The following is a 27325-nucleotide window of genomic DNA, read 5'->3' as shown; positions in this document are numbered from 1 at the left end:
CAAGTCATAGTCAAGTCAGCACACTGACACACTGACAGCTGTTGTTGCATGTTGGGCTTGAGTTTGCCATGTTGTCATTTGAGCATATTTTTTATGCTAAATGCAGTACCTGTGAGGGTTTCTGGACAATATTTGTCATTGTTTTGTTTTGTTAATTGATTTCTAATAATAAATATATACATACTTTTGCATAAAGCAGCATATTTGCCCACTCCCATGTTGATATTAAATAATAAATAAAGATAAAAATCTCCCTTTAAGATATATTTTGAACAGATAAAAAATTTGCAATTAATTTGCGATTAATCGTGATTAAATGTTTTAATCGATTGACAGCCCTAATTATTATTAATATATTGGCAGTCATATAAAAAATAACTTATTTGCTCAAAATTACCGACTGCAGCTTTAATCAAAGAGTGAATCATTTGAAGTTTTGTCTAAACTGTGTGGAATCCACTGAGAGTGGGGAAAGTGTATTTAATTAAAAAAAACAAAAAACATTATTTTCATTGTTTAGTTCTTTAAATAGCATGTGAACTAAATACTTGTATAATCAAATCCTCATTTCAGACCTCCGCGGAAGGATTCCCACGATCCTCTTGTGGACCCTGAACCTCAGCTTTGGAACCGTGACGAGCAGCGAGGCGGAACAGATGTGCTCACCAGCTGAGAGGCTGCTGCTGCTGCTGCTGCTACTCAATCTCTACTGAGACGCGCATGTTGTCCGAGCTCTCACCGGTAAGTGCACGAGATTTTGGCTCAAACCTTCTCCAGTCATGCGTTTCATTTAAGTCTCTGAACTTTACCGTGAAAGTCTCGCGTTATTGTGTGAAACAGGAGGCTGAGCATGTTGTAGTTTAAATGCATTGATGATTAACTCTTCAATAAATAGACAAAGGTTGTACTTTAAAGATATATGTATTCTTACTAACTAAACTCCTTTGTTGTTTAGGGAATTAATGACATTTTTTAACTTTAAGTTTATTTTTAAATTATTACATTTTAATAGTTTATTTGTGTTGACTTTTCTTTAACTGGTTGAAAAGATTAATTGATTAAGCTGTTGGTTGATAGAAAATTACACTGCAACAATTCTGATAATCAATTAACTCGTTCATAATGTTTTTCAAGCAAATATACCAAAAGTTTGCATGTTCAATCTTTACTTTTCTGTGTTTATATCCTTGAACATTGAATGTAATTGTGTTTTGAACTGCTGGTGGGTGAGAAAAAAAAAAAAGACATTTGAAAATATTGTAACCTAGGTTACAATATTTTCAAATGTCTAAGAAAGAAGCTACTTTCTTAGTTGTTCTCTCTTGTGTTTAGATAATCTTCTTTATCAACATCAACACAGAAAGACATCCAACTAGCAGCAGACTACAATTGTTGCACATCTGAGTCTGCAACACTCAATGTTGTCTCTTGCAAAACAATGACAGGAAGATAAGAGAGGAACTATAATTACTCTTATAGGCTAAGGCAGGGGTCTGCCAACCATTCCAGAGCTGAGAGTTCGAGAATAAAGTCATAATATTACGAGAATAAAGTCATAAGTTTACAAGAAAAAAAGTCGTAGAATTGAGAATAAAGTCATAATATTATAAAGTAGTAATTAAAGTAGTAATTTTAAGTTATTTTCTTTTTTCTGGTAAAGTTATGACTTCATTCTTGTAATATTACAACTTTTTCTCGTAAAGTTATGACTTCATTCTCGTAATATTACGACTGTTTTTTCTTGTTAAAGGGACTGTTTGTAAGAATCAGAATTGCTTTTTAAGAGACGATAACGTTTCTCGCTGTGGAGCTCCGTCGCTTCACAAGACACGGAAAACCTCTGTTGGTCTGGAGGAGCTGCGGCATTTATTTCTGCACAAACGTCCACTCACTAGATATTCTCAGAGCTAATCTAACTCTCCTGCAGTGTGTAGTGTGCACGCATATGCAAGCGCGCATGGGACACCGACCCGGGTGATTTATACCTGCAAGAAGTTACAAACAGTCCCTTTAAGTTATGACTTTATTCTCGTAATATAACGTAATAATTTCATATTTTGTTCCCTCAATGTGACCCTAATACTACATTTGCACTTTGGCCCTCATTGCATTAAACTTATATACTATATACTTAGACTATAAACTGTGTTACCCTCATCAAAATAATGCTCAAATGTTTTACGGCTCCAGACAGATTTTATTTTTATTTGTTTTTTGCCTAAAATGGCTCTTTTGACAGTAAAGGTTGCTGACCCCTGGGCTAAGCGGACATGAAATAGCAACTTAAATGTTACAAATATATAAATAAAATAATAGTTAAAGTGCTTTAAATGATAATAGAATAATTTATGTAATAATACATATTGATAGTATGGTGTCATCTTGGAATCAAGGACCTTATGAAGGACATTTTCACCATTTTCTGACATTTCAAAGACTAAACGATGCATTGATTAATTGAGAAAATAGTTGATCAATGAAGTGAAAACAAGGAATATTAGCAGTCCTTATTTTCATTATTATAAGTAGAAAAGACAATGGACATCTGTAGATTAAAGTACCCAGCTATAATAATATTATAAAATTATATTAACATCACCTCAACCAGCTGCAACATTAAGTTGCAACCACAACCAACAAAAAATGAGCTGAATCAACACCTCTCACTCAGGGTCACCACAATCTGAGTGTTATAAGCTTTACAAAGATGGGATTTATTTCAGAACTTTTATTTTAGATTTTACAGGTGTGCCTGATAATAAACCTGTCCCTGATCTGAGGCTGCTCCCTCATGTTTGTAGCACCAACATGATGAGTCTGAGTTAACCGTCATCCTATTAACCTATACAATGACCACCGACTGGGGACCCAAGAATAAACTACTGTAAGAAACAACCATCATAGCAAAATGTTAACTTGGCCTATTTCTTCTGAAAACGCATTATGTATTTAATGTCATCTGATGAAAAAAAGAAAAAAGATTATTATTTTAGGAATGTTACGGTTGATTTGCATGTTGTGTAAAATGAAAATAGACAGAGCACATGAGGAAACCTGTGTCTATCTCCTTCAAAATGACTGACAGAGTGCCCCTACCCCCCCTGATAGTTTGTGTTACTAGTACACATAGCAAACATGTTATTTATCTGTTTCAACTGAATAGGCTGCAATTGGGTGCTTTTGACAGTCGCTCGCTTGCTTGACCCTGTTGGTCGCTATACGCAACCCAGTTTCTCGCTCGACCCAGTCTGTCGCTATACTCCACCTAGTCGACCCAGTCGGTCGCTATACTCCACCTACTCGACCCAGTCGGTCGCTATACTCCACCCAGTTGCTCGCTCGCTCAACCCAGACGTTCGCTACACTCGACCCAGTCGCTCGCTCGATCCAGTCTGTCGCTATATTCCACCGAAGTTGACCCAGTCGGTCGCTAATCTCCACCTAGTTGACCAAGTCGGTCGCTATACTCCACCTACTCGACCCAGTCGGTCGCTATACTCGACCCAGTCAGTCGCTATACTCGACCCAGTCAGTCGCTATACTCCACCCAGTCGGTTGCTATACTCCTCCCAGTTGCTCGCTCGCTCAACCTAGTCGCTCGCTATACTCGACCCAGTCACTCGCTCGATCCAGTCTGTCGCTATACTCCACCTAGTTGACCCAGTCTGTCGCTATACTCCACCCAGTCGACCCAGTCGGTCGCTATACTCGACCCAGTTGCTCGCTCGCTCAACCTAGTCGCTCGCTATACTCGACCCAGTCGGTCGCTATATTCCACCGAGTCGACCCAGTCGGTCGCTTTACTTGGTCCAGTCGTTCGCTATACTCCATATACATATACATCTTGCAATGTAATTTATGTCATCTGAAGAAAAATAATCAGATTACTATTATTTTAGGAAAGTTACAGTAAATTTGCATATTGTGTAAAACAAAAATTCAGTATGAGTTTTTCCTCCAGGTCCCCCAGGACCCTAATACATTGTTCTTTTCAAAAAGCACTAATTAACCCACCACACACACAAATCAAAATCAAATTGTCTCTACTTGGTCAAACTGCTGCACTTCATGTTGTTTGACACATTTCCTATGTGGCAAAGCCAAGTGGAGAAATAATGTGGGAACACAGCTTGAGGGCACAAAACTCTAAAAATATTGTAGTGAAATTTGTTTTATACACAGGAAAATATTCCAAGTAAATTGATGAAATGTAAACACTAAACTGAGTCATTCTTGGACATCCTGTTTTTCTTTAGCTGTTCAGTGTGCAGGGTCCTTGAGTCGCTGGTGGTGTGATGAGGTAAAGTGATCAGGGTTGCACTGCCAGCAGAGACCAGGTGGTGTTCATGGAGCGGGGCCCGGCTGTGCTGTGGATCTGCCTGCTGGGGGCCGGACTCGCCATGGGTAACTTTGTTTTTGCTTTTTCTAAATCCAGAGCAGACTGACTGAGGGAGACCCAGTGAGGTGACACAGCCTGTTCTCATTCCCAGGACGTCAAATACCGACGCTTTGTCACGCCAACATGTTCTCATCCAAACCCCGTCAAATACTGACGCTTTGTTAGACCCCTCGGCGTCACATTTCGCTTGCTTACTTGAGTATGCTTAATGTTGTGAATTAACAAAAACACTTGCTTAGGTTTAGGCAACAAAACCACTGAGGGTTAGGAAAAAACAACATGGTTGGGTTTAATTAGTACGTTTGTAGAGTGAAAATGTCTTGACGTTGTGAACACGGGACACAAACGAACAGCTGATTGTAACTTGAAAGTGAACCTTGACGCACAGGACACGAACTGCGGTCTCCTGGATGTAAGCCCTGTGTTGTTGGACCCATCCGCCACTCCTTCCTCCCACCCTGTGTGTCTCCTTCACTCTTTAAAGGTGCTAAATATGGGATTGGGAGCATTTCTATTGCGTCGCAACATGACGACGGCGAGCCGCAGCTAACGGTGCTAACAGCGCTAAACAGTGGAAACCACGACGAAAGGGCTGACATCGATAACAGTGTTTACCTGAGTGGGAACTGGAGGGTGGGTGTTGCGCTTCCGCGAAGATGCCATTGGTTGGGACGGCTTTATCAGACTATCCGCTAAAGGGTGCCTTGTGCGGCAGTATTGATCACTTACGGCTGTGAGAAAGCGTCAATATTTGGCGCCTTGGGAATGAGAATGGGCTGGTCATGCCAGCCGTGTGATACCGACGCACAAAGCACCTTTTAGTGTCTGTATGAGACGCAGTGGGCTTTCAAGTACCTACAATGTAAACCCATCCGCGTCAGTATTAAACGCTCAGAGAAAGTGGTCAGGGAGTGTGGGACGGGTCCAACAAACACGACGCTTTCATCCAGAAGACCGCTGTTTGTGTCCCGTGTGAAACCAACATGTTATTAGTCTTTGTGTTCACAAAGTTAAGTTTCACTTTCACTTTACAAATGTAGTAATTTTAAGCCAAACCATTATGTTTTGCACCAAAGCAAGTGTTTGTGTTTCAATTCTATGTGTTTGCTGCGATCGTAGTTGAGCTTCATACCGTAGTATGATGTGCTGGGCTACTCAGTGCATTAGAAGGTCACGCCAAGGGAGGGACGAGTAGGTATGAATACATGTTGGGTTGAGAGAGGGATGATTATTTGTTAACAATACATCAACAGTAGTCTGACTTGTTTATCTGGTTGTCACAGATAAAGTTCATCAGTATGTCTGGTAAATAGAAACTCAGTAGGCTGTCAAGCATAGAATATGTGATGTTCAGCTTTTTGTTGAGTTCTGTCTGCAAGTTGGCCCCCAAAAAAACTGATTAGTGCCGCTTTAAAGAGACAGTAAAATTGAGTGAGGCAAAATTAGCACTTTATTTCTCAAATTTCAAGAGCAAAAACATAAAAAAAGTAAAAGATAAAAATGTAAATAATAGCAAAGATTGACCACCAGGAACAAATGAAGCATTGAACCAGCAGAATTGTGGCACAGTTAAAGTTAAATTAACTAAAAAGGTTCCTCCAACAGAAAAAGGGGCCAACATATGTGTTAAAAAGTATGCACTCAGGCTACCGGTATGTACTGTAAGACGTACTGTAGTATGATCATGTTGATGAGTCTCAAAAGTCACACCAATCAAGCCAAACATCTTGTTCGGTCTTGTATAATATGAGCTTCTGTTTAAACCTCAGGCCAGATGGCAACGGCATCACATTCATAAATATTGACAGTATTTGCATCCCACGTGGTTCGTGGTAATAAGTTTGGATTTGAATAAGGATTTGTGCCAACGTTTCGCAACAGTTGACTCATGGAACAGATTCACTTATATATAATCTGTCCCCTGCTCTTTTTTTTCATTATTTATTTACTTATATTCTAAAAAGCATGTTCTGCATGAAGGTGTTTTTTAAACCACTGCTTGTGCATTACATAAAATATACTTATATCTTTATGAACCATAATCTCCAAACTTCCTCATAGAGGACTTTCAGTATCTTTCCCTTCGTGCCGTTAACTCCATCCTCTCTCCATCTTCAGCCTTGCCTCCAGCCGTCGCCGTTACAACCTCCGAGGCCGACCCCCGACCCCCGCGGCTGATTGGCTGTGTGTTCCTGCATAGAGCTAATGTCACCTGCCGCTGGGAGGCTGGGGACACCCCAAAGACGAACTACACTCTGCAAGTCCATCTGGTGCTTGTGTGAGGCAAAACTTTAATATGTTGGAAATGCTTCAGCGTCAGCACTTTATAATGTTTGTTATGTTGTTTGACTGATACCGGTGTTTTCTTTCACAATACTTTACTGAAAAAAGTCATTTTATTTGTGTAGTCAATGTTTGACTTTGATCTAGTAAAAACAGAGTTTATTCTCCAACCTGAATGATGTTTAATCAGTACATAGATAGATTTACAGATGGGTGACAAATTAAAGGGAAAAAAGTAGGGCTGTCAATCGATTAGAATAGTTAATCACGATTAATCACAAATTAATCGCACATTTTTTATCTGTTTAAAATGTACCTTAAAGGAATATTTGTCAAGTATTTGATACTCTTATCAACATGGGAGTGGGCAAATATGCTTGCTTTATGCAAATGTATGTATATATCTATTATTGGAAATCAATTAACAACACAAAACAATGACAAATATTGTCCAGAAACCCTCACAGGTACTGCATTTAGCATAAACAATATGCTCAAATCATAACATGGCAAACTGCAGCCCAACAGGCAACAACAGCTGTCAGTGTGTCAGTGTGCTGACTTGACTATGACTTGCCCCAAAACTGCATGTGATTATCATAAAGTGTGCATGTCTGTAAAGGGGAGACTCGTGGGTACCCATTGAACCCATTTTCATTCACATATCTTGAGGTCAGAGGTCAAGGGACCCCTTTGAAAAAGGCAATGCCAGTTTTTCCTCGCCAAAATTTTGCGTAAGTTTGGAGCATTATTTAGCCTCCTAGTATGACATGGTTGGTACTAATGGATTCCTTAGTTTTTTTCATTTTCATATGATACCAGTATCTCCACATCAAACTTTAAAACTGAGCCCGCAAGTTGCGCTAATGCGTTAAATATATTAGTGGCGTTAAAACAAATTTGCGTTATTATCGCTTTAACTTTGACAGCCCTTGAAAAAAGCCTTCGTGAGAGCTGCAGTGCTCCTTGTCATAGATTATCCAAGTCTCTGGCAGTCTTACTGCAGGGATGAACACCATTCTTTAAAAATATATGATGGTATTTAATTGTTTTTGATGGTGGAGATGCTGTCAAACACTTTAGTAAGTCTTCAACTGGGATCTGGTGTTTGTGAAGGCCACAGCATATGATTTTCATACTCATCACCCATTCAGTGAGCCATTGTGCCCTGTGTGGAAGCATTTGCATCTATTGTTTCTCCACTCATTTATTCCGTTTGTTTCCTTTAAAGGATAAAGGCTTGTGTGTCTCTATAATTTCAATATTCATGTTTATATTCATTCACATACAATGTGTTTGTCCATCTGTCAATACTTTCTGACGTCACGACTGTAGTTTTGCTTTTGCAAAAGGCTTAAAAGCAGTTTCTAAAGCAGCTGGGCACTGTATTTCTCAACAAACGTTACTCAACCAAGAGCCGGGGGGACTATTTTAACATCCTTTAATTCGTCACCTGTCATATAGATATCTAAATAGCAGACGACTCACTCTGTGAAACTGCAGATTTGTCAGCAACGCACTTCAATTTTGTTTAAGAAGTTCCTTAATTTGTTTAAAATTTGTGCAGCCAATCATTTTGTAAGAGTTTGTCAAACAAGTAAATCAGTTATTATTAGTAATAAGTTGGGACAGTTACTAGAGAGAGGATGACAAACCGTTTTAATTTACTCTTTTTATGACAGTAAAATTCAACTTGAGAAACAGCTTTCATTGTACACGTCTGCAGCCTGTGAAGTTCAGACTTTCTATAGAGCTGAAATGTTCCCCTGAGTAAGCTGGTAAGCAGATAAGCAGGAAACAGACGGTCTGATAGTGTCTTAGCTGTACCTTTGCTGTCTCATATGGTACGTTCAGTTTATGTTACACTTGAAAAGCTGAGCTTTTTTACACATTTTTACTGATTGCCTCGTAGTATTGTACCTTAAAAACCTAACTAAGGTTGGTTTCTTTCAAAATCTAGTGTGACAAAAGTTCTTTTATCTCAAGAATAATCCAGAGAATATGCAGTTAGGTTCACAACTTTTCATTCCAACATGCTGCTCATTAACCCAACATTTATTTCTCTACCAGAAGGCCGAGTGACGTGTGCACCAGACAGAGCAGCTTCTCACCAGACAACGGAGCAGCTTCTTTCCTGTAAGACCTCTAAACTCATCCTCTATAGTCCAACATAAAACAAATAGTTTTTCTTGTGTAGCATAAAGGGACTACTCAGTGTGTATGACAGATTTCAAATTATATATCAAATTGGTTTAGCCAAGTTCCTCTTCACCCATTACAAACAGTTCGTGCCAGCATTTTTCTTTGATAATAATTCTGTATGCAGTATGCAAATGCTTGAGTTTGTAATCAGCTTTGAATCTCACATTCGCGTGAGGCGTTGACGGTGGTTTGATGCACTGAGATGATAAGAGTCATGCAGCTTCCACCACACTATCTGTTTGTTGGGTAATATTGTGTGATCTTTTTTTCTTTTTTTTTAACCAAAAATAGTTGCAATATTGCATTTCAACAGGATATGAGAGGGCAGACATTTCTGCGCAACATGTTGTGATGTGTGTGTGTGAGACTGAGGCTCATCTGAAACATGTACATGCATATCCATTTGCGTGACGGAGCATGCATCTATTAGGACTTGTGGTTTCGTACCTGTTTGTGTGTTATATCTGCTTGTTGACTATTGCGTCCAGGGAGGGACTCAGATGAACTTCAAATCATAACTTGGCATACTGAAGCCCAACAGGCAACAACAGCTGTCAGTGTGTCAGTGTGCTGACTTGACTATGACTTGCCCAAAACTGCATGTAATTATCATAAAGTGGGCATGTCTGTAAAGGGGAGACTCGTGGTTACCCATAGAACCCATTTTCATTCACATATCTTAATGTCAGAGGTCAAGGGACCCCTTTGAAAATGGCCATGCCAGTTTTTCCTCTACAAAATTTAGCGTAAGTTTGGAGCATTATTTAACCTATTTAGCGTATAAGCCTACAAGCTAGTATGACATGGATTTAGACAAAGGATTCTTTAGGTTTTCAAGTTTCATAGGATGCCAGTATTCTCACCTCTAGCTTTAAAACTGAGCCAGCTACAACCTAAAATTCGCAAATTGCGTTAATGCGTTAAAGAAATCGGTGGCATTAAAACGAATTTGCCTTAACGCGTTATTATCACGTTAACTTTGACAGCCCTAATTGGTGTTTGTGTTTCACAAACCAACAAACAGATCTGCGAAGATGTTCACCTGCACCACGTCTGGCACCAGCTGCACGGCACAATTCATCAGCACCTGCGTGAGAAACTGCTTTTGCATCATCATCACATCACACGGTCGCAACCAGAGCATACCTCGGTGTCAATCTGGTAGGACTGAAGGTGAGGTGGTTGTCCTTCCCCTTTCTTGCACCCCTTATTGTTCCTCTCTTACTTCTTTTTCACCTCTTTTCTCCCTGTCTTTCTCAGTGATGTTACCTCCAGTCCTTTTGAACAGCGTGAAGGCAGTCAGTGGGAGACCTGAGTGTCTGAATGTAACCTGGAGCTACTTGTTGGACCACTTTCCTCTGTCCAAAAATGATATAGAAGCTGGAGACCTGAAATCTCAAATACAGTTCACAGCACAGGAGCAGGTCTGCCACTCCCAAATACGCCGAAACACAAAACCACACACACCTGCATGAAGGAACACATTCATTCATAAAGTAAAGGCGCAAGGTGAAGCATATCAGTGGTGCCGTTTCTCAGTCACAACATCCTGTTTTGTCTTTCCTCACAGGCCCTTTTAATGTTGTGTAATGTTAAAGAGAGTGGCACACAATGTAAAAAGCTGCCTGGCTTCCTTGCCTGGTTAATAAATACACTGTTTATTATTAAAATGCTTCATGAAGCACCTTTAATGAATACAGACATAACAAAGACGGATGTGTAGCTTCCTCTCAAGTTAAAATCCTCACCTACTTTGTCCTATTTTTCTTTCCCATACAGTCCGATGCTCAGGTGGAAACTGTGATAGTGAATGACACCAGCTTCCTGGTTTGTCTCTTCAGGCCTGACACTTCGTACACAGTCAGGCTTCGTCACCACTACAGGGGCCCGGAGAGTCCCTGGAGCCCGTGGAGCAACGCCCGCGAGGGAAAGACAGGAGAGGATGGTGAGGGGAAACAAAGTTGGCAAACTTGTGAATAGCGTTTTCGCAACTTGTGGGTTCTCTTTTTTTTAATGCATCCAATCCTGCTATGATCGGCCAAAACTTGTTGCCTGCGTTGGTTGGGTTGGTTAGGTTGGAGTGAGATTGGCAGAGTAGGGTGGGTCATGCCTTCGCAGTAGTAGGAAAAAGATATCGCTGGCCGGAGGTATTATGTTTTCGGGTTGTCCGTCCGTCCGTCCGTCCCATTCTTGTGAGTGCAATATCTCAGGAACCCCTGGAGGGAATTTCATCAAATTTGGACTCAAGGATGAACTGATTAGATATTGGTGGCCAGAGGTCAAATGTCAAGGGCTCTGTGACCTCACACAACACAAACACAAAATTTTTTGGCCATAACTCAAGAATTCATATGCTAATTATGACAATTTTGGACAGACTTGTATGTAAACTGCAACTTGACTTGTTGGCGGAGGCATACAACCGCGAGGTGGTAGTTCTAGTTTAATGAGACCCTACTAATACCACACTGTAAAAAATACTCTGCTACAGTAAAAGTTCTGCATTGAAAAGAGTCTGCCTCTGTGAGGGTGTCCTGAGGTACAGCGGTGCTTTGAGTTAAAGGTCACCATAATAGTATGTGCTAAATAGCAGTAAACACAAAGTGCAGCTGAGGCTGATTGGAATGTCGCGTTTTTTTCAGGTATTTGGCCATATTCATTTGTATTGGGACAACTTGAACATTTTGACCAGAAGATGGCTATAGAGGAAAATTCAGGGAGTTACCAAAGTTATTACAATTAATCCTGAGGCAGACCTGAATGATATGATTATTATTATGTATATGATTTTTTGGCAATCCATCCAATAATTGTAGAGACACTTGTAACTACTAATGTCAACCTCATGGTGACGCTAGAGGAAATAGTCACACATCAGTAATTAGTGACGTAAAAGAGAACGAGATATATGAACCCTAAAAAACCTCATACTTTCACTCTAATTACCGCTGCTACAGAAGGCATATGTGTTTTTTCCCCCCATCGTTTTAACTGTTTAAAATGATGCATACCACCCTCTTGTCATTGTATTCCCTTAACACGTTATGCTGTATTTAAAAATATATTTTTCCCCTCCTTCCATCAACTAGCTCCATCTGCAGCACCAGCCTTCTGGAGGCGAGTGAAACAAACAGACAAGAATGGCTGGAGACTCATCTCACTGCTCTGGAAGGTGTGTGTGTTGAATCATGTGTTGAATTTGCGTCATGAATGTGACTCCTTTTATCACTTTGAGATTTTACAGTTTAATAACTTTTGGATCTGATTAGTTTTTAATCATCATCTCCTACTGACTGTCCCTAATTTGTTTTTATGTCTCTCGGAAATTACCAATTTTGTATGTTACAGTCTGATTCAAGTTTAAAACCAAACTGAGATAGCAAATAGTAATTTCATACAAACTGTTTATATAACTTGATTTAAACCGGCATCATCTCACAGCAGCTCACTTTTACTTTCTCTCATGGTTTTCAGCCCTTGCCTCGCTTTTTAGCCAATGGCAGGGTTCTCTTCTTCAATGTGACTTGTCAGACAGAAAGCGCTAAGGTCCTTAACGACCACATGAGCTGCAGAGGTTTGCACCATACGAGTACTTCCTGTAGCGTGCTCCTGCCCGCTGGACGATGCTCCTGTGCTCTGACGGCCTCCACCTCTGCAGGGACCTCTCCAGAAGCCCGAATATGGCTCAGCGGAGCTTCTGAGACAGGTAAGGTCTCACTGAAATTCCTCCATGGGTCATGACATCAAGGGGCGGTCATGGACGCTTTGCTGCATCATGACCTAAGACTCAAATTCTACTCGTACACAAATTTAGCCATCATTTAAGTAGCTTTTTAGTGCTCCTTTGCATGGAGTCTCCTCGTCTGGACTGGAGCGATGAATCATTTCTCCTATTGCATTAAATAGAAAAAATACTGAAATCAGACTGTTGAACTTCTCAAATCAGGCACTTGTTTTTACTGTTTTACGTTCTACTCTTTCCCCTCAGAGCCGCCACCCCCGAGCCAAATCACTGTAAATCCACTGGGTGACAGTAGATTGGATGTTCGTTGGACGGCTCCAGTTGATTGGTCAGCGAGTGGCTTTGTCGTGGAATGGTTTGCTGTCAGAGAGAAAAACAGCAGCATCCTACACTGGGAAAAGCTGAATAGTTCCCGTACAGCGCTGGTCATCACAGGTAATCCAACAACACCTACAACTCAATGTGTGAAATATTATGTTTCATTTGCCTTAAAGGTGCTAAATTTGAAATTCAGAGCATTAATATGGTAGCATACGTTACGTTACGTTACGTTACGTTATGATACGATACGATACGATACGTTACGATACGATACGATACGATACGATACGATACGATACGATACGATACGATACGATACGATACACTTTATTTCCTTGGACTCAAATGCTGCACACATGACATATATCGTCTTATCATATAGCTGCCTCCATAGCAAAGAACATATATTGCTAAGAAGTGAAAGTCAATTGTAACATCAGCGCCCAGCAGCAAAGCTATGCTTCCGCCATTTTGGACTGAAGGGCGACTACCGGACGCCAGTAAAACGTCCGCCTAAAAAGTGCCGTACATCCATCTTCAACCGCTTATCCGGGATCGGGTCGCGGGGGCAACAGCTCCAGCAGGGGACCCCAAACTTCCCTTTCCCGGGCCACATTAACCAGCTCTGACTGGGGGATCCCGAGGCGTTCCCAGGCCAGAGTAGAGATATAATCTCTCCATCTAGTCCTGGGTCTTCCCCGTGGTCTCCTCCCAGCTGGTCGTGCCTGGAACACCTCCCAAGGGAGGCGCCCAGGAGGCATCCGTGCTAGATGCCCGAACCACCTCAACTGGCTCCTTTCGACGCAAAGGAGCAAGGACTCTACTCCGAGTCCCTCACGGATGACTGAGCTTCTTACCCTATCTCTAAGGGAGACGCCAGCCACCCTCCTGAGGAAACCCATTTCGGCCGCTTGCACCCGCGACCTCGTTCTTTCGGTCATGACCCAACCCTCATGACCATAGGTGAGAGTAGGAACGAAGATTGAACGGTAGATCGAGAGCTTTGCCTTCCGGCTCAGCTCTCTTTTCGTCACAACGGTGCGGTAAAGCGAATGCAATACCGCCCCTGCTGCTCCGATTCTCCGACCAATCTCACGTTCCATCGTCCCCTCACTCGCGAACAAGACCCCGAGATACTTAAACTCCTTCACTTGGGGTAAGGACTCATTCCCTACCCGGAGTAGGCAAACCACCGGTTTCCTGCTGAGAACCATGGCCTCAGATTTAGAGGTGCTGATTCTCATCCCGACTGCGTCACACTCGGCTGCGAACCGATCCAGTGAGTGCTGGAGGTCGCAGACCGATGATGCCAACAGGACCACATCATCTGCAAAAAGCAGCGATGAGATCCTCAGCACACCGATCTGCAAACCCTCCTCCACCCGACTACGCCTCGATATCCTGTCCATGAATATCACGAACAGGATTGGTGACAAAGCGCAGCCCTGGCGGAGGCCAACCCCCACCGGAAACGAGTCCGACTTATTGCCGAGGATCCGAACACAGCTCTCGCTTTGGGCGTACAGGGATTGGATGGCCCTGAGAAGTGCCCCCCTCACCCCATACTCCCGCAGCACCCCCCACAGTATCTCCATATGCCTTCTCCAAGTCCACAAAACACATGTAGACTGGATGGGCATACTCCCAGGCCCCCTCCAGGATCCTTGCGAGAGTGAAAAGCTGGTCCGTTGTTCCACGGCCAGGACGGAATCCGCATTGTTCCTCTTCGATCTGAGGTTCGACTATCGGCCGAACCCTCCTTTCCAGCACCTTGGAGTAGACTTTACCAGGGAGGCTGAGCAGTGTGATACCCCTGTAATTGGCACACACTCTCTGGTCCCCCTTTTTGAAAAGGGGAACCACCACCCCGGTCTGCCACTCCTTAGGCACTGTCACCGACTTCCACGCGGTGTTGAAGAGACGTGTCATCCAAGACAGCCCCTCCCCACCCAGAGCCTTCAGCATTTCTGGGCGGATCTCATCAACCCCCGGGGCTTTGCCACTGTGGAGTTGTTTGACTACCTCAGTGACTTCCACCAGGGTAATTGATGATGGTCCCCCATCAGCTTCCAGCTCTGCCTCTACCATAGAGGGCGTATTGGTCGGATTCAGAAGTTCCTCAAAGTGCTCCTTCCACCGCCCGATTACCTCCTCAGTTGAGGTCAACAGTGTCCCATCCTTACTGTACACAGCTTGGATGGTTCCCCGTTTCCCCCTCCTAAGGTGCCGGATGGTTTTCCAGAAGCACTTTGGTGCCGACCGAAAGTCCTTCTCCATGGCTGCTCCGAACTCCTCCCACACCCGCTGCTTTGCCTCCGTCACGGCAGTGGCTGCTGCTCTTCGGGCCCGTCGGTACCCTGCAACTGCCTCCGGAGACCTCCGAGATAACATATCCCGGAAGGCCTCCTTCTTCAGTCGGACGGCTTCCCTGACCACCGGTGTCCACCACGGTGTTCGAGGGTTGCCGCCCCTTGAGGCACCTAAGACCTTAAAACCACAGCCGTACAAAAGTAAAACAAAATTGTTTCTATTTTATTGTCATATTACACCGAAATGGCTTGTGTTGAACAATAAAATATTTTATGTATAATAAGCGTTTTCAGTCCAAAATGGCGTCAGCGGTTGTAGTAAAAAAAACAACACAGGAGTTTCGTCTCTTTGCTTCTATACTCTTTGGTAGTAGTAATAAAGAAACAGACAGCATATAAACAAAGCAACATGTATTAAAGCACATCACAACCACATATTACAGAACCAGTGATAAGAGCAAGCAACGTATCGCACGACCGATCGTCATATCATGAATCTATTGCACAACCTCTGCAGCCAAACAACTGTTTGCTATGTAAAGATAAAGTGGAGTAATGGCAACCTGAGCAGAGAATGAAGTGGTACTCTCTCTTGTAATTCAAGCTTCTTTGTGCTCTGTTTACATAGCCTGTTTGGCCTGTTCGGCACCTTTAAATCTGAAATGATGAAGCGACTATCCCTGAAACAGAATTTTTATTTTTTTGATTCATCAAGTAGACATACCAATACTGATAAGTACTTTCATCTTTGTTTGTTTTAGAGGGAGTAAAGCCGATGGAGCGTTATGCTGTTTCTGTCAAAGCGCTGTATGGTGAACGAGGGGCCGGGCGGAACAGGACAGTTCACAATTATACACGCCAAGGAGGTACGTGATATATGTATATGTATATGTATATGTATGTGTATTGTGTTATGCCAAACTGACCAGGACAGCTTCATTTCCACTTAAGATGTAGATAAATCTAGGAAAAATGGGTCACAGACGTTAACAACTTCAAGGTTACATTATATTTGGATCAGATGTATAGTCTAGAAAAAGGTAGACGTGTTCAATTAATTATAAAGTGTTGTATATTTACAGGGACTATTGCAAAAGCAGCTCATAAATATCAGAGTTCAAAACGAGATGTTTACAATAAAAGAAATGCCACCATAGAAACAAGTTTTAGTTTTTTATTTTCTCTTTGGATATTATTTTTATTTTTAATACTGTGAACCTTTGCACATCCCCCTAATATGTCTTTGCACATTCATGCCAAGGTATTTAATTTTAAACAAATACATTGTACATATTTAAAAAAATTAATAAGCCCATTTGTTAATTTTTTTTTTTTTCTATTCTGTATTTATTTGGTAACACTTCATTTTACAGGTCTACAAATTTCATGGTTATTAGATGATAACTAGCATGAATCCTATTTAAAATTTCCAAATTACCCCAATATTAGCCTCAAAATGTATCGAAGATTACTTTATTATGAACATTATTTAATAATTATATTCCGCTATTTCCCAATTGCTGGTAATTTATTTAATTACATTTCCAGGAAAAGAATACAAAGTTAATTGATATGCTTTATTTCCATGTCTGCTGATAAATAGATAATAATTAGCAAATAATTTGAAATTTATTAAACAACTCCCTGAATCATGACATCAGCCACCAGGTTACATTTGTGTAGACAATAAGTCACCCAATGGTGAGATTTGTGCCTGATCAGAAGTGTCTTCTATTAGTTTTCCACCTCCGATGAAGAGCAGCGCACAGCTGCTTCTCAAGCTGCTTCTATTTTAACGATTATATGCTATTTCAGCATATAATGATTTAAAAAAGTTTACAATAAAGTCATTTTCGATAGATTTTGAGGTAAATATTGGGGTAATTTGGCAGTAATTCCAAGGCCCAGCCTCCTTCTCACAACATGTTCTGTGGTTGATCACCCTCCCGGCTACTATATAGCGCCCTCAGCTGGTCCTAAAGTGGAGGTGCAGCAGATCTCCGGCGGCAGAGTGGATCTCAGGTGGAGTCCTGTACCTGTGGAGCTGCTTCACGGTTTCATCCGCAACTACACAATCTTCTACACAACAGCAAACCAATCAGCCAGGGGTGAGTGATGCACACACACATTCAAGCACGCTGAGGCAAAGCAGGCCTGAATTTTACACATATATGAATCCAGATGTGTGTTAATGGAAACACTGTACTGTAACAGGCCTGGTGAAAGTGTCTTTGAGTGAGTAGGATGAGAGTAGTGTTTGATTTCACTGAATGGAGTTGTTTCAAAATCCAATATTCAATATTGAAAACACTCATCCTTATTTCTTGACACTTTATTTATTTATTTATTTAAAAAGGATCCCCATTAGCTGATACCAATGGCACCAGCTAGTCTTCCTGGGGTCCGAAATCATGTACATTAATTTATCACATACATACTATATACAACATCACATTTGTGTTACACTAATAACACTCAAATTTTCAAACATATATAAATTTCAAATTTCAAATTCATACACAAATCTTCCACAATTTTTTTTTTTTTGTTTGTTTTTTTTGTTTAGCCTCAAGGCCCATCATCAGGGAAAAAGGAACAAAGAAAACAAAGAAAACCATACATGACCAACACTGGACTATCGATCAGCTGTTTAAGTAATGTATTCGTAGATGGTATTTGAATGTGGATTTGTTAGAGGATTGACGGATGTGAAGAGGGCAGCTATTCCAGTGAGTGATGGCGCGGTAAATGACCGTCTTTTTTAAGGCATTAGATTTTGGGTGAGGTAACATGAGTTGGCCATCACCTGCTGTTCTAGTGAAATGACTGTGAACGTCCCTGCATCTGGTAATTTGACTGTATAAAAACTCGGGTTTAGTAGAATAAATGCTGTTACTAAGGAATGTCGCTGTGCTTAAGGCAAGTCTTTTCTCTACTGGTAACCATGACAGTTTATGATGCATGCTGTCTGTGTTCGTTCTCATGGGGCAGTGTAACACAAGTCTTGCAGCTCTGTTTTGTGCAATTTGTAGTTTCCGCAGTATGCTTTTCGGTGCAGAAGACCATACAGGTGAGCAATAGTCCAGGTGGCTTAAACTTAAAGATTTAACTACTTGTCCCAGAACGTGCGCTGGAACATACGGAAGGCATTTTTTTGCCATGGAGATACCATTTCCCATTTTCCTGACAATTGTTTCTATGTGCTCGACCCATGACAGTTGATTGTCTATGGTTAGTCCCAGTAATGTGACCTTATCCACCTGCTGTATAGGTTCACTGTCCAAGTAGAGATTCATTGTGGGCATAGATGACAGCTTATGATTAGATCCAAAAATAATGGATTTGGTTTTTGAGATATTTAGTACCAACTTATTTTGTTTTATCCAATCGTAGACCAAGTTTAGGTCTGAAGATAGAACTTGGTCTAGTTCGCCGCTTGTATTTGCTGCGTAATACAGTGTGGAATCATCGGCGTACATTTGTATACTGGCTTTATGCAATACAGATGGCAAGTCATTTGTGAAGATGGAGTACAGGAGAGGTCCAAGACAGCTGCCCTGCGGCAGGCCACAGTTAAGCCCTTTACTGTTAGACATGCTGCCATTGTAATACACCCTTTGTGTTCTGCATAAAAGATAATTCTTCATAAATGTGATGGCACTTGATCTAAATCCATAACGTTGTAGTTTATTAATTAAAAGGTCATGATCTATGACATCAAATGCCGCGCTGAAATCCAGTAACACTGCACCTGTTATCCTAGAATTATCTATCTCTTTTAACCAGTCGTCTGTCATTTGCGTTAGTGCAGAACAAGTGGAGTAGTGATGTCTGTAAGCATGTTGAAATCTAGTGTACAGGCCATTACAGTCAAAGTAATCTTGTATTTGTGAATGGACTATTCTCTCCATCAGTTTGCTTAGTACAGGGAGAATACTGATGGGTCTGCTGTTCTGCCCAGTAAATGTTAATCTGCCATCTTTAGGTAAGGGAATTATTTTACCTTCTTTCCAAATACTAGGATATATACCTTCCATTAGACATTTATTTAATATGTGACATATGGGACCAGAAATGTAGTCGGCTGAGAGACAAAGTACCTTACTGTCCAGCATATCAGTGCCTACGGAGCCATAATCAGGAAGGGCTTTTAACAACTTCCTTACTTCACTCTCATCCACACTGTTAAACTGAAATGAACAACTTTTGTTAATCATTATATTGTTACTTATAAGTTTGAGAGTATTGGAATCCACGCTGCTCATATTCTGCCTTAGTGCATCGACCTTATTCACAAAGTAATCATTAAAATAATTGGCTATGTCAAATGGTTTAGTCAAAAACCTGCCATCCGACTGAACAAAAGAAGGGCTCCCAGTTTTATTTCTCCCCATTATTTCATTTAAGGTTCTCCAGAGTTCTTTACCATCTAGTTTCACTGTATTTATTTTATTTTTATAATATTCCTTTTTCATGCTTTTATTCTGTTTTGTCACTTGGTTTCTCAATTGACAATATTTTAGTCTGTCTTCCACAGATCCTGACTTTGCTAATGTGGATTTGGCTTTGTCTCTCTGTTTCATAAGGTCTTTTAAAGACTCATTCAACCATGGAGCTGGTCTGGATTTGGCAGTATACTTCTTCATGGGAGCATGGTTGTCGACAATCCTCATAAAGATGTTCATAAAAATATGTAAAGAAGCCTCAGGCTCCTGTGTAGCATACACATCGGCCCAGTTTACATTCCTGACATCCTCCAAAAAACGTTCTGAGATGAATTTCTTATACATTCTCTTATTAATAATTTTGACACCACATTTAGGAATTTTGGTTCTCCTGGTAATAGCTATAATGTTATGGTCACTGAACCCTACAGGTAGAGAGACTGGTTTAGTGCAGCGCTCAGGAGCATTTGTGTAAATATGGTCGATGCAAGTGGCAGATGTATGACCAGCACTGTTAGTAAAGACTCTGGTCGGTTGAGAAATCATCTGTGATAGATTACAAGCACTGACTAGTGACACCATCTTCTTTTTCATCGGGCATTGACTTGCAAGCCAGTCAATATTCATGTCCCCTAATATGAAAATTTCACCGTTCACATCTGCAGCTCTGTCTATTAGTTCACATAAGTCATTCAGATAATGAGTATCAGTTCCTGGAGGCCTGTAGCAACAGCCTATCAAGATTGGTTTTAGGTGAGGAAGATGTACTCTAACCCATAAGGATTCTAAGTTATTTGGCATGAGCTCAGCACACAGTGTTGCAGGAAAATTGTTTTTTATATATATCGCTACTCCACCTCCATGTATATTTCTGTCCCTCCTGAAGATGTTATAGCCATCAATAGATACCTCAGCATTCTGGATAGTTACATCCAAGTGGGTCTCAGACACAGCCAAGATGTGGATGGTGTTATTCTGAGTGAGATTGTTCAGTTCATGTACCTTATTTCTGACACTGCAGATATTCAAATGAGCCATAATAAGGCCCTTTGTAGGAGATGTTAACATGCTGAAAATCATAATTTTAAATATGTTCTTACATTTAGTGGTTTGAAATGAATCACAGAAAATAATATGGAATGAGAGCGTTTGTTAGTCATTGTCTGTGTGGTTATCTCCAAGATGTTAGAATGCAGTAGAGATAGTAACCTGCATGGAATAATCCTACCTCCATGATAGTCCCAGCAGCAGGTCATTTATTCACCAAATTTGTCCAGTTCATTGCTGTCTCTTATATAGAGAACTTTTGCTGCCTCTGGCGTCGATCCATTCAACTTAATGAATACTTTGCAATTCGTAGTCCAAGTCGCCTGGATCTTGTTTTGTTTTCTTAATATGCGTGCTCGTCTAGCGATGTCCGCGACACTTAAATTGTAGTTATGTGGGAATAAGTCTGTAGCTTTCTTCATTTCCCTTTGCAGATGACTTTAACGATATATCACCTTTGATTTGTCTGTTACATACACGTATTTTACCGAAAAGTATTAGGGCCAGGCATGAGGGGAAAACAATGAGCGGAGGAATTTTTATTTCAAATAGAAAAAAAAATAACAAAAAATGGAAAATAGAAAAAAAAATAAAATAAAAAATAATTTCAACTGGAATTTAAAAACGCGTTTTGCTGCTCTCTGGCACAAAAGACAGGAACTGCAGTTATTTCATGATGGTTACGGCTGTCAGTTGAGCCAACAACACAACATTAAACTTAAAAATAAAACATTATTAAAATGTGAAAATGTTAAAATAATAATAAAGAAAAAAAAGGAAAATAGATGGATATTTTAATGCAATATTTTATTTGAGTTATTTTATTATATTTTGTATTTTTTTCCTTTGTTTTTATCCATATTCTTTATTACCTCATCACACCTTTTCTTATTTATTCAGGAGTGATTGTGCCTGGTCACGCTCTCCATTACTCTCTGGATGGTTTGTCTCCTGGTAACTACGACATCTTCATGCAGGCAAACACTGACGCTGGAGCTGGAGCAGCTGGGCCCATCGCTAATGTGCACATAGGTGAAGACTGGACACACACACACACACACACACACACACACACACACACACACACACACACACACAACCATATATTGCTATATCTTTAACTTAACATTGTGTGTATGTGTTTGAAGGCGCGGAGGAAACCTCGATAGTGACGTATGCCATCCTTCCTGTCATTCTGACTTCACTGGCGCTGGTGCTGATGACCTGCCTTTCACAGAGTAGGATGTAAGATGCACCAATGACACTAAACAACACAAAAAAACATATACTGTACCTACACAAAGGTCAGTGTCCTACTTTTACTGTTTTACCGACTTTGCACAAAACTACTTTTTCAAATGAGTTGATGATTTTATGAAATAATAACAAATAACCTTGTAGGGTGAAACAGAAGCTGCCGTGTCAAGACATCCCTGATCCTTCCAATAGCAGCTTGGCCCACTGGACCCCAAAAATCACTTTGGAGGTAACCTTTGACCCCTGACCTCTCTCCCATCAACTGACTCCTAAATCTAACATTCGCCATCACTTAAACACCGACCATAACACTTGTCATAGCTACAACCACAATCATGTATACACAATCAACAAGGTTAAAATCTCAACCACCAGATGGCAACAAAAGCAGGATTTTCAGAATTTTTTTCAGGATTGAAGTTTTTACTGCATAGCAACAAAATGTGAAAACATTATTGGATAAAACAACAAATTCAGTAGTGATTACAAATTAGAAAAAGATGAGATACAATAAACAACAGTAAAAATGTAATAACACTAGAACAAGGAAACTGGATTCACAAAAGTAAAGACTAGCTGGTAAATCAAAACAAAGTATCACCAATGAAAGACCTATATAAGTCCCCACAGGAAGTACAGCACAATAATTAAAGGTATGATATGTAATCGTTGTTGTTTGCTGTTTGTAAACAGACAGCATTCAAAGTTGGCCACACCTCTCAGAGAGAGAGCAGCGATGGTTGAGCGAGCTATAGACATTTTTAGGCAACTCCCAGACTGGACAACGCCGTGGTAGCGACCTGTCAATCACAAGGTAGCCGCGCCCTAAAGCATCCCCTGCTTTATGGTCTATTTGACTCTAAATGGGACCGTAATTTACTAAATGAATATCATGCTGTATTGAAGAAGACTTGAAACTATCGATTGAGACCATAAAGTCATGTTTACAATGTTTACTGAGGTAATAAATCAAGTGAGAAGTAGGCTCATTTTCTCATAGACCTCTATACAATCAGACTTCTTTAAGCAACCAGAGGAGTCGCCCCCTGCTGGCTATTAGAAAGAATGCAAGTTTAAGACACATCAGCATTGGCTTCACTTTTCGGACTCGGAAGTTGCCCGCGACCAGAAACACAACGCCAAATGAATGAATAATGTTTCTCTGTGACTGATGGACGTGTAGGCCTAAATACGCAACTGTTTGCTAACAAGTTTACCTTTAAAAGGAGATGATATGTCAATGTTGTGTTCACAACTTGTGGTAAAAAAAAATCAGTTATTACAGGTTTAAAGGGGGGAAAGTGGAAAACTGCATGTTACTCAAAAAGTATCCTCAAACTAAATTTTAAAATTAGATTTTTTTTGTTTTTCACCTCAGAGTATGAAGCGGCCTGGAATAGCTGAGAGGACCGAAATCAAATACTCTGAAGTTTTTTTGCTCGGTGTGAGCGAGCTGCAGAACTCCGACCCGGATCAGGACCTCAGCTATCAAAGTAATCTCCAAGCAGATTTCTCTCACTGCTTCTCGCCGCTCCCAGTTTCAGGGCTCCAAACATCTCCAAATACCAGGAAATCTGAGAAGAAGTGCTCAACCAGAGCCAAGACGACCTCCTACATTGATCTTTCCTCCGTCTACTCCAACGTCCTCTTCTCTCAGACGCTCAAAAGTCTTCCTTCACCCCTCATATTGTCCTCCGACCTCCAATCCAATGACTGGCAGCACTGCTCTGTCTGCGTTAATGACGTTAAGCTCCAGCTAGGTAGAGACAGTGAGCCGTCTGGGTCTCTGCAGGGCAGGAGCACCATCAGATCTGATTCCCAAACAGATGAACTGAAAAACTTCCAGCATCAGAGCCCTGTCTCAATCTCTGACTTCAGCAGCTTCTCTCCTTTCCCCTACCTCCTTTCTCACCCAGCTGAGGTCACGTCACCCCAACACCCTTTTTCACAAAGCCTCTATAACTCGGCCCCTTCGCTGCAGCCCGACACCTTCACTCGCCCCGAAGACACTTTTACTAGTACGGCGTTTTCACCTTTTTCTCACTCTGTTTACGTGGTTTCCTCCCTCTGTCCTGAGGAGTGTGATCCTTACATCTCCGCGGCTGTTTAGTTTCATGCCAGGGAAATAAAACTTTTCTTTTATTACAGTTTCGATAAAAACAAATATGCACACCCTTTGATTTTTTTATTAAAACTTTATTTTTTTTTATCTTTACAAAGATTGGATTGTCTATCAGACACAAAATGTATAATTATTTTTAAATCAGTCTGATCAAGAGGTTTGTTTTTCCTCTTACATTTTTTAATGTGGAGTATCCAAACATTTCTTAAAGGAACCGTGTGTAACAATTCGGGGGATCTATTGGCTGAAATGGAATATAATATTAATAAATATGTTTTCTTTAGTGTATAATTACTTTAAAATAAGAATTTATTGTACTCGGAACTCGGGGAAAAAAAAAACGACACGGAAAAGTACAATGGAACGGAAACTCTGGCAAGATTTATCTAGCCCTAGTTCGCCGACATAAAAACACCTGTCATCACAGCAACATGGAGGCGCACATAATGAATTATCTTTTCATATTTTTTACTTTACGTAGTGTTTTATGCAGTGTGTTGTGTTGTGAAATGGATCTAAAATAAAAACCCTAATAGCTAGAGCATTCATCCTTGTACTCATGTTGTACGCTCGTGATGATGTCATTTCATTACGTTACGTGTGGAACAATACACGTTGACAACACGCGGTGGGAACAGATTTCCCCGTTTAAATCAATGTAAAATAAAAACCCTAACAGCTAGAGCATTTATTCTTTTTGCAGCAGAAAGCTAATATTTCCGTTTTTCACGTCATCACATTGTACGCTCGTGATGATGTCATTACGTTACGTTAAGTGTGCAACGTAACAAAACTATCAAAACGCCTTTGCACTTGTTCTGAGCATATCTCAAATAACCGTTCAAATAACTTATGGAGTGTTAACAAATATTTTGCTTGTGTTTCTACATTTATAAATCTTTTGGATCAATATGTGTTATCTAGTAACATTTTATGAAAAAACATTACCAATTTTGCATTTTTTTTTTTTTTTACTTATGACAAAATTTCAATACTTTTGTCAATTATTATGGTTTATTGACTTATATAGCCTTTTAGCTTAGGTTGTACAGATTTTAGGGATATGAAGCATTTGATTATACGCCAAGAAATTACATCACAATACGCAAAAACACCAATGTAGGCTCTGGCGGACCATTTCTATTGCAGAGTTTAAAAGGTTAACTTAGCTTAGCATTAAGACTGGAAACAAGGGAAACTTCAGGCAAGAAAGCCAATAAGCATATTTCTCAAAATATCGAAATATTACTCTTTATTGCATTTACTTTGTTTGGATTTCACAAAACAAAACATGAAGGGTGGGGGGAATGAATAGTTTTTATAGACACTGTAATATTTGTGCTATTTTTGTACATGTTTGATCCACTGTGAAGGTTTTATAATGTGTTTTTTGACATTGCGTTGCTATACACAGCTGTTGTTGATGTTTAAGCCATGACTTGAATAATAAGCTTTACTTTTGGGTCGTCTGGGGAGTGAAAAACCAAAACATTTTATGAGAAGAGGACTTTTGAAGTAATGAACTTAACACTGCAAACAAAGACTGACTAGATTGTGTTGCCAGGTAACAGCATCTTTCATCCTCCTGTGTGCTTTACATCCATCATACATCCCTGCTGGTCAGCTTCTCCTGGTGGCAGCTGTTTCTCTTTGTTGTAGCATTTTGTCTCGACTCTTCCCCTCCACATTTACATATTTTTTCTGTGACGCACCTGCAGTGTGACCTCTTCAGAGTTTTGTTAGTTTACTCATGTTGCTTTGAAAACTCACATACCTCAGACTCAGACCACTTTTATAGCTAAAACGCTGCAGACTGGAATTCAACCTTATAATGAGCCATCTTTGTAGCAAGTGTTTGACGTTTTTTTTCAGTTTATATTATTTGTACGGTATGTTTGAGCATTGCAAATTGCAGTTAATGCATGAGCCATATTAAAACAGAACATTTGCTGTGTGTGTGAACATTTGGATTCATAACTTGTGTTTTCAGTCAAGCAGATTACTTTGTTATCCTTCAGACTAGACAGTTTATTCAGTGTGTTTGTAGCTGCAGACATGTTGACTTGAAGGAAAAGCACAGGTGTTACTACTAACATTAACAACGGCTCCGCTCTCAAGTTTCCCAGTGAGCCATGGCAGCGTTGCAGTGAGCCAGCATGCACAATACACAGAAGCAGCTAAATGGATTTCAGCCACTATTCATTTTATTATTTACTCTTGTACTTTTCCTGCTCTGACATGTCAAAATGTCTTCTGTGGGAAAAAAGCCTTTAAAGAGGACCTATTATGCTTTTGTGCTTTTCCCCCTTTCCTTTATATAGTTTTTTGTTTATGTAAAAGGTCTGCAAAGTTACAAAGTCCACGCCAAAGGAAGTTACTCTCCCCAACAGAAACACTGCTCCTGAACTGCCTGAAACACCTTGATTGAAGTCCCGCCTTTCCGTAATGTTGTGATGTCACCAAGTAACACATTTTCTGGTATGCAAAAGCGTTTTTTGAACATTAAAGCATGTAAATATGTTCTAGTAGAAACACAAAATACAAGTATGCACCTGAAGATGAGCATAATAGGTCCTCTTTAAGAATGAAAATCTATTTCTACCAAGAAAAGAAACAATGTGATTCAAAATTATTAGATATGGAGTCAAAACGTCTGGGTAAAAGCTCACTGTGGCACAAACTATGTCAATTAAAGCGTTTGATTTGGGATTTCTGAAGGCTATTCACACTGTATTGATTTTGGATCAACTTTTTCCTCAACTCGTGAACAGCACGCCTCTTTAGATATAGAGCTATCACCTTTTTATGCTTTTATGGAAGCTCTTTTCCGCAAAGAAAAGAAAAGTTAGGAATGATAAAAAGAAATAAAAATAAAATACATACTTCTGGTTCTAATTCCTAACCTAATTATAGTAAGACAACATTATGAAATGACCTTTTCTGTGTTTTTATGACTTTCTAATACAAAACTGTGAGATACTAAGTCAGAATCATGAGATGGTCAAAAAGTCAAAATTTGGGTTTAATATTTTTTACTGACCTTGATTGTTTTCACCTTTAAAATGTAATTTCTTTCTTTCTTTCTTACTTTCTTACTTACTTACTTACTTACTTACTTACTTATTTACTTATTTACTTATTTACTTACTTACTTTCTTTCTTATTTACTTACTTACTTACTTACTTACTTATTTACTT

General features: G+C 40.2%; 1 protein-coding gene across 4 annotated transcripts; it reads left to right on the top strand.

The window, feature by feature from the left end:
* Positions 1 to 571: 571 nt before the first annotated feature.
* Positions 572 to 25223, top strand: LOC141783811 (interleukin-6 receptor subunit beta). Of its 4 annotated transcripts, none has more exons than XR_012597362.1 (16): positions 572 to 741; positions 4257 to 4404; positions 6518 to 6677; positions 8753 to 8818; positions 9909 to 10057; positions 10145 to 10308; positions 10664 to 10829; positions 11974 to 12056; positions 12359 to 12590; positions 12873 to 13061; positions 16018 to 16122; positions 17218 to 17364; positions 21649 to 21780; positions 21897 to 22052; positions 22150 to 22234; positions 23384 to 23438. XR_012597362.1 is itself a non-coding variant. In XM_074661336.1 (16 exons), exons 2-16 carry the CDS (start codon positions 4347 to 4349, stop codon positions 24113 to 24115), a joined length of 2565 nt encoding a protein of 854 aa, XP_074517437.1. In that variant the 5' UTR covers positions 574 to 741; positions 4257 to 4346; the 3' UTR covers positions 24116 to 25223. The 4 variants fall into 4 exon arrangements, 3 of the variants coding, with proteins under 3 accessions (XP_074517437.1, XP_074517438.1, XP_074517439.1); XM_074661336.1 differs by having other exon boundaries at positions 574 to 741; positions 21897 to 21993; positions 23384 to 25223; XM_074661337.1 differs by having other exon boundaries at positions 575 to 741; positions 8756 to 8818; positions 21897 to 21993; positions 23384 to 25223.
* The last annotated feature ends 2102 nt before the right edge of the window (positions 25224 to 27325 follow it).

Source organism: Sebastes fasciatus, chromosome 15, assembly GCF_043250625.1.
Source record: "Sebastes fasciatus isolate fSebFas1 chromosome 15, fSebFas1.pri, whole genome shotgun sequence".
Taxonomy (NCBI): domain Eukaryota; kingdom Metazoa; phylum Chordata; class Actinopteri; order Perciformes; family Sebastidae; genus Sebastes; species Sebastes fasciatus.
Note: the sequence above shows the minus strand (reverse complement) of the source record. Positions and strands in the feature narration are given on the sequence as shown.

What these genes read in the sequence shown, in the direction of transcription:
- LOC141783811 (XM_074661336.1), top strand. Translation starts at nt 4,347, where the DNA reads ATGGAGCGGGGCCCGGCTGTGCTGTGGATCTGCCTGCTGGGGGCCGGA. An exon ending in GGGAAAGACAGGAGAGGATG is followed by an intron (nt 10,830 to 11,973) that starts GTGAGGGGAAAC and finishes TCCATCAACTAG; the next exon opens with CTCCATCTGCAGCACCAGCC. An exon ending in CATCGCTAATGTGCACATAG is followed by an intron (nt 21,781 to 21,896) that starts GTGAAGACTGGA and finishes ATGTGTTTGAAG; the next exon opens with GCGCGGAGGAAACCTCGATA.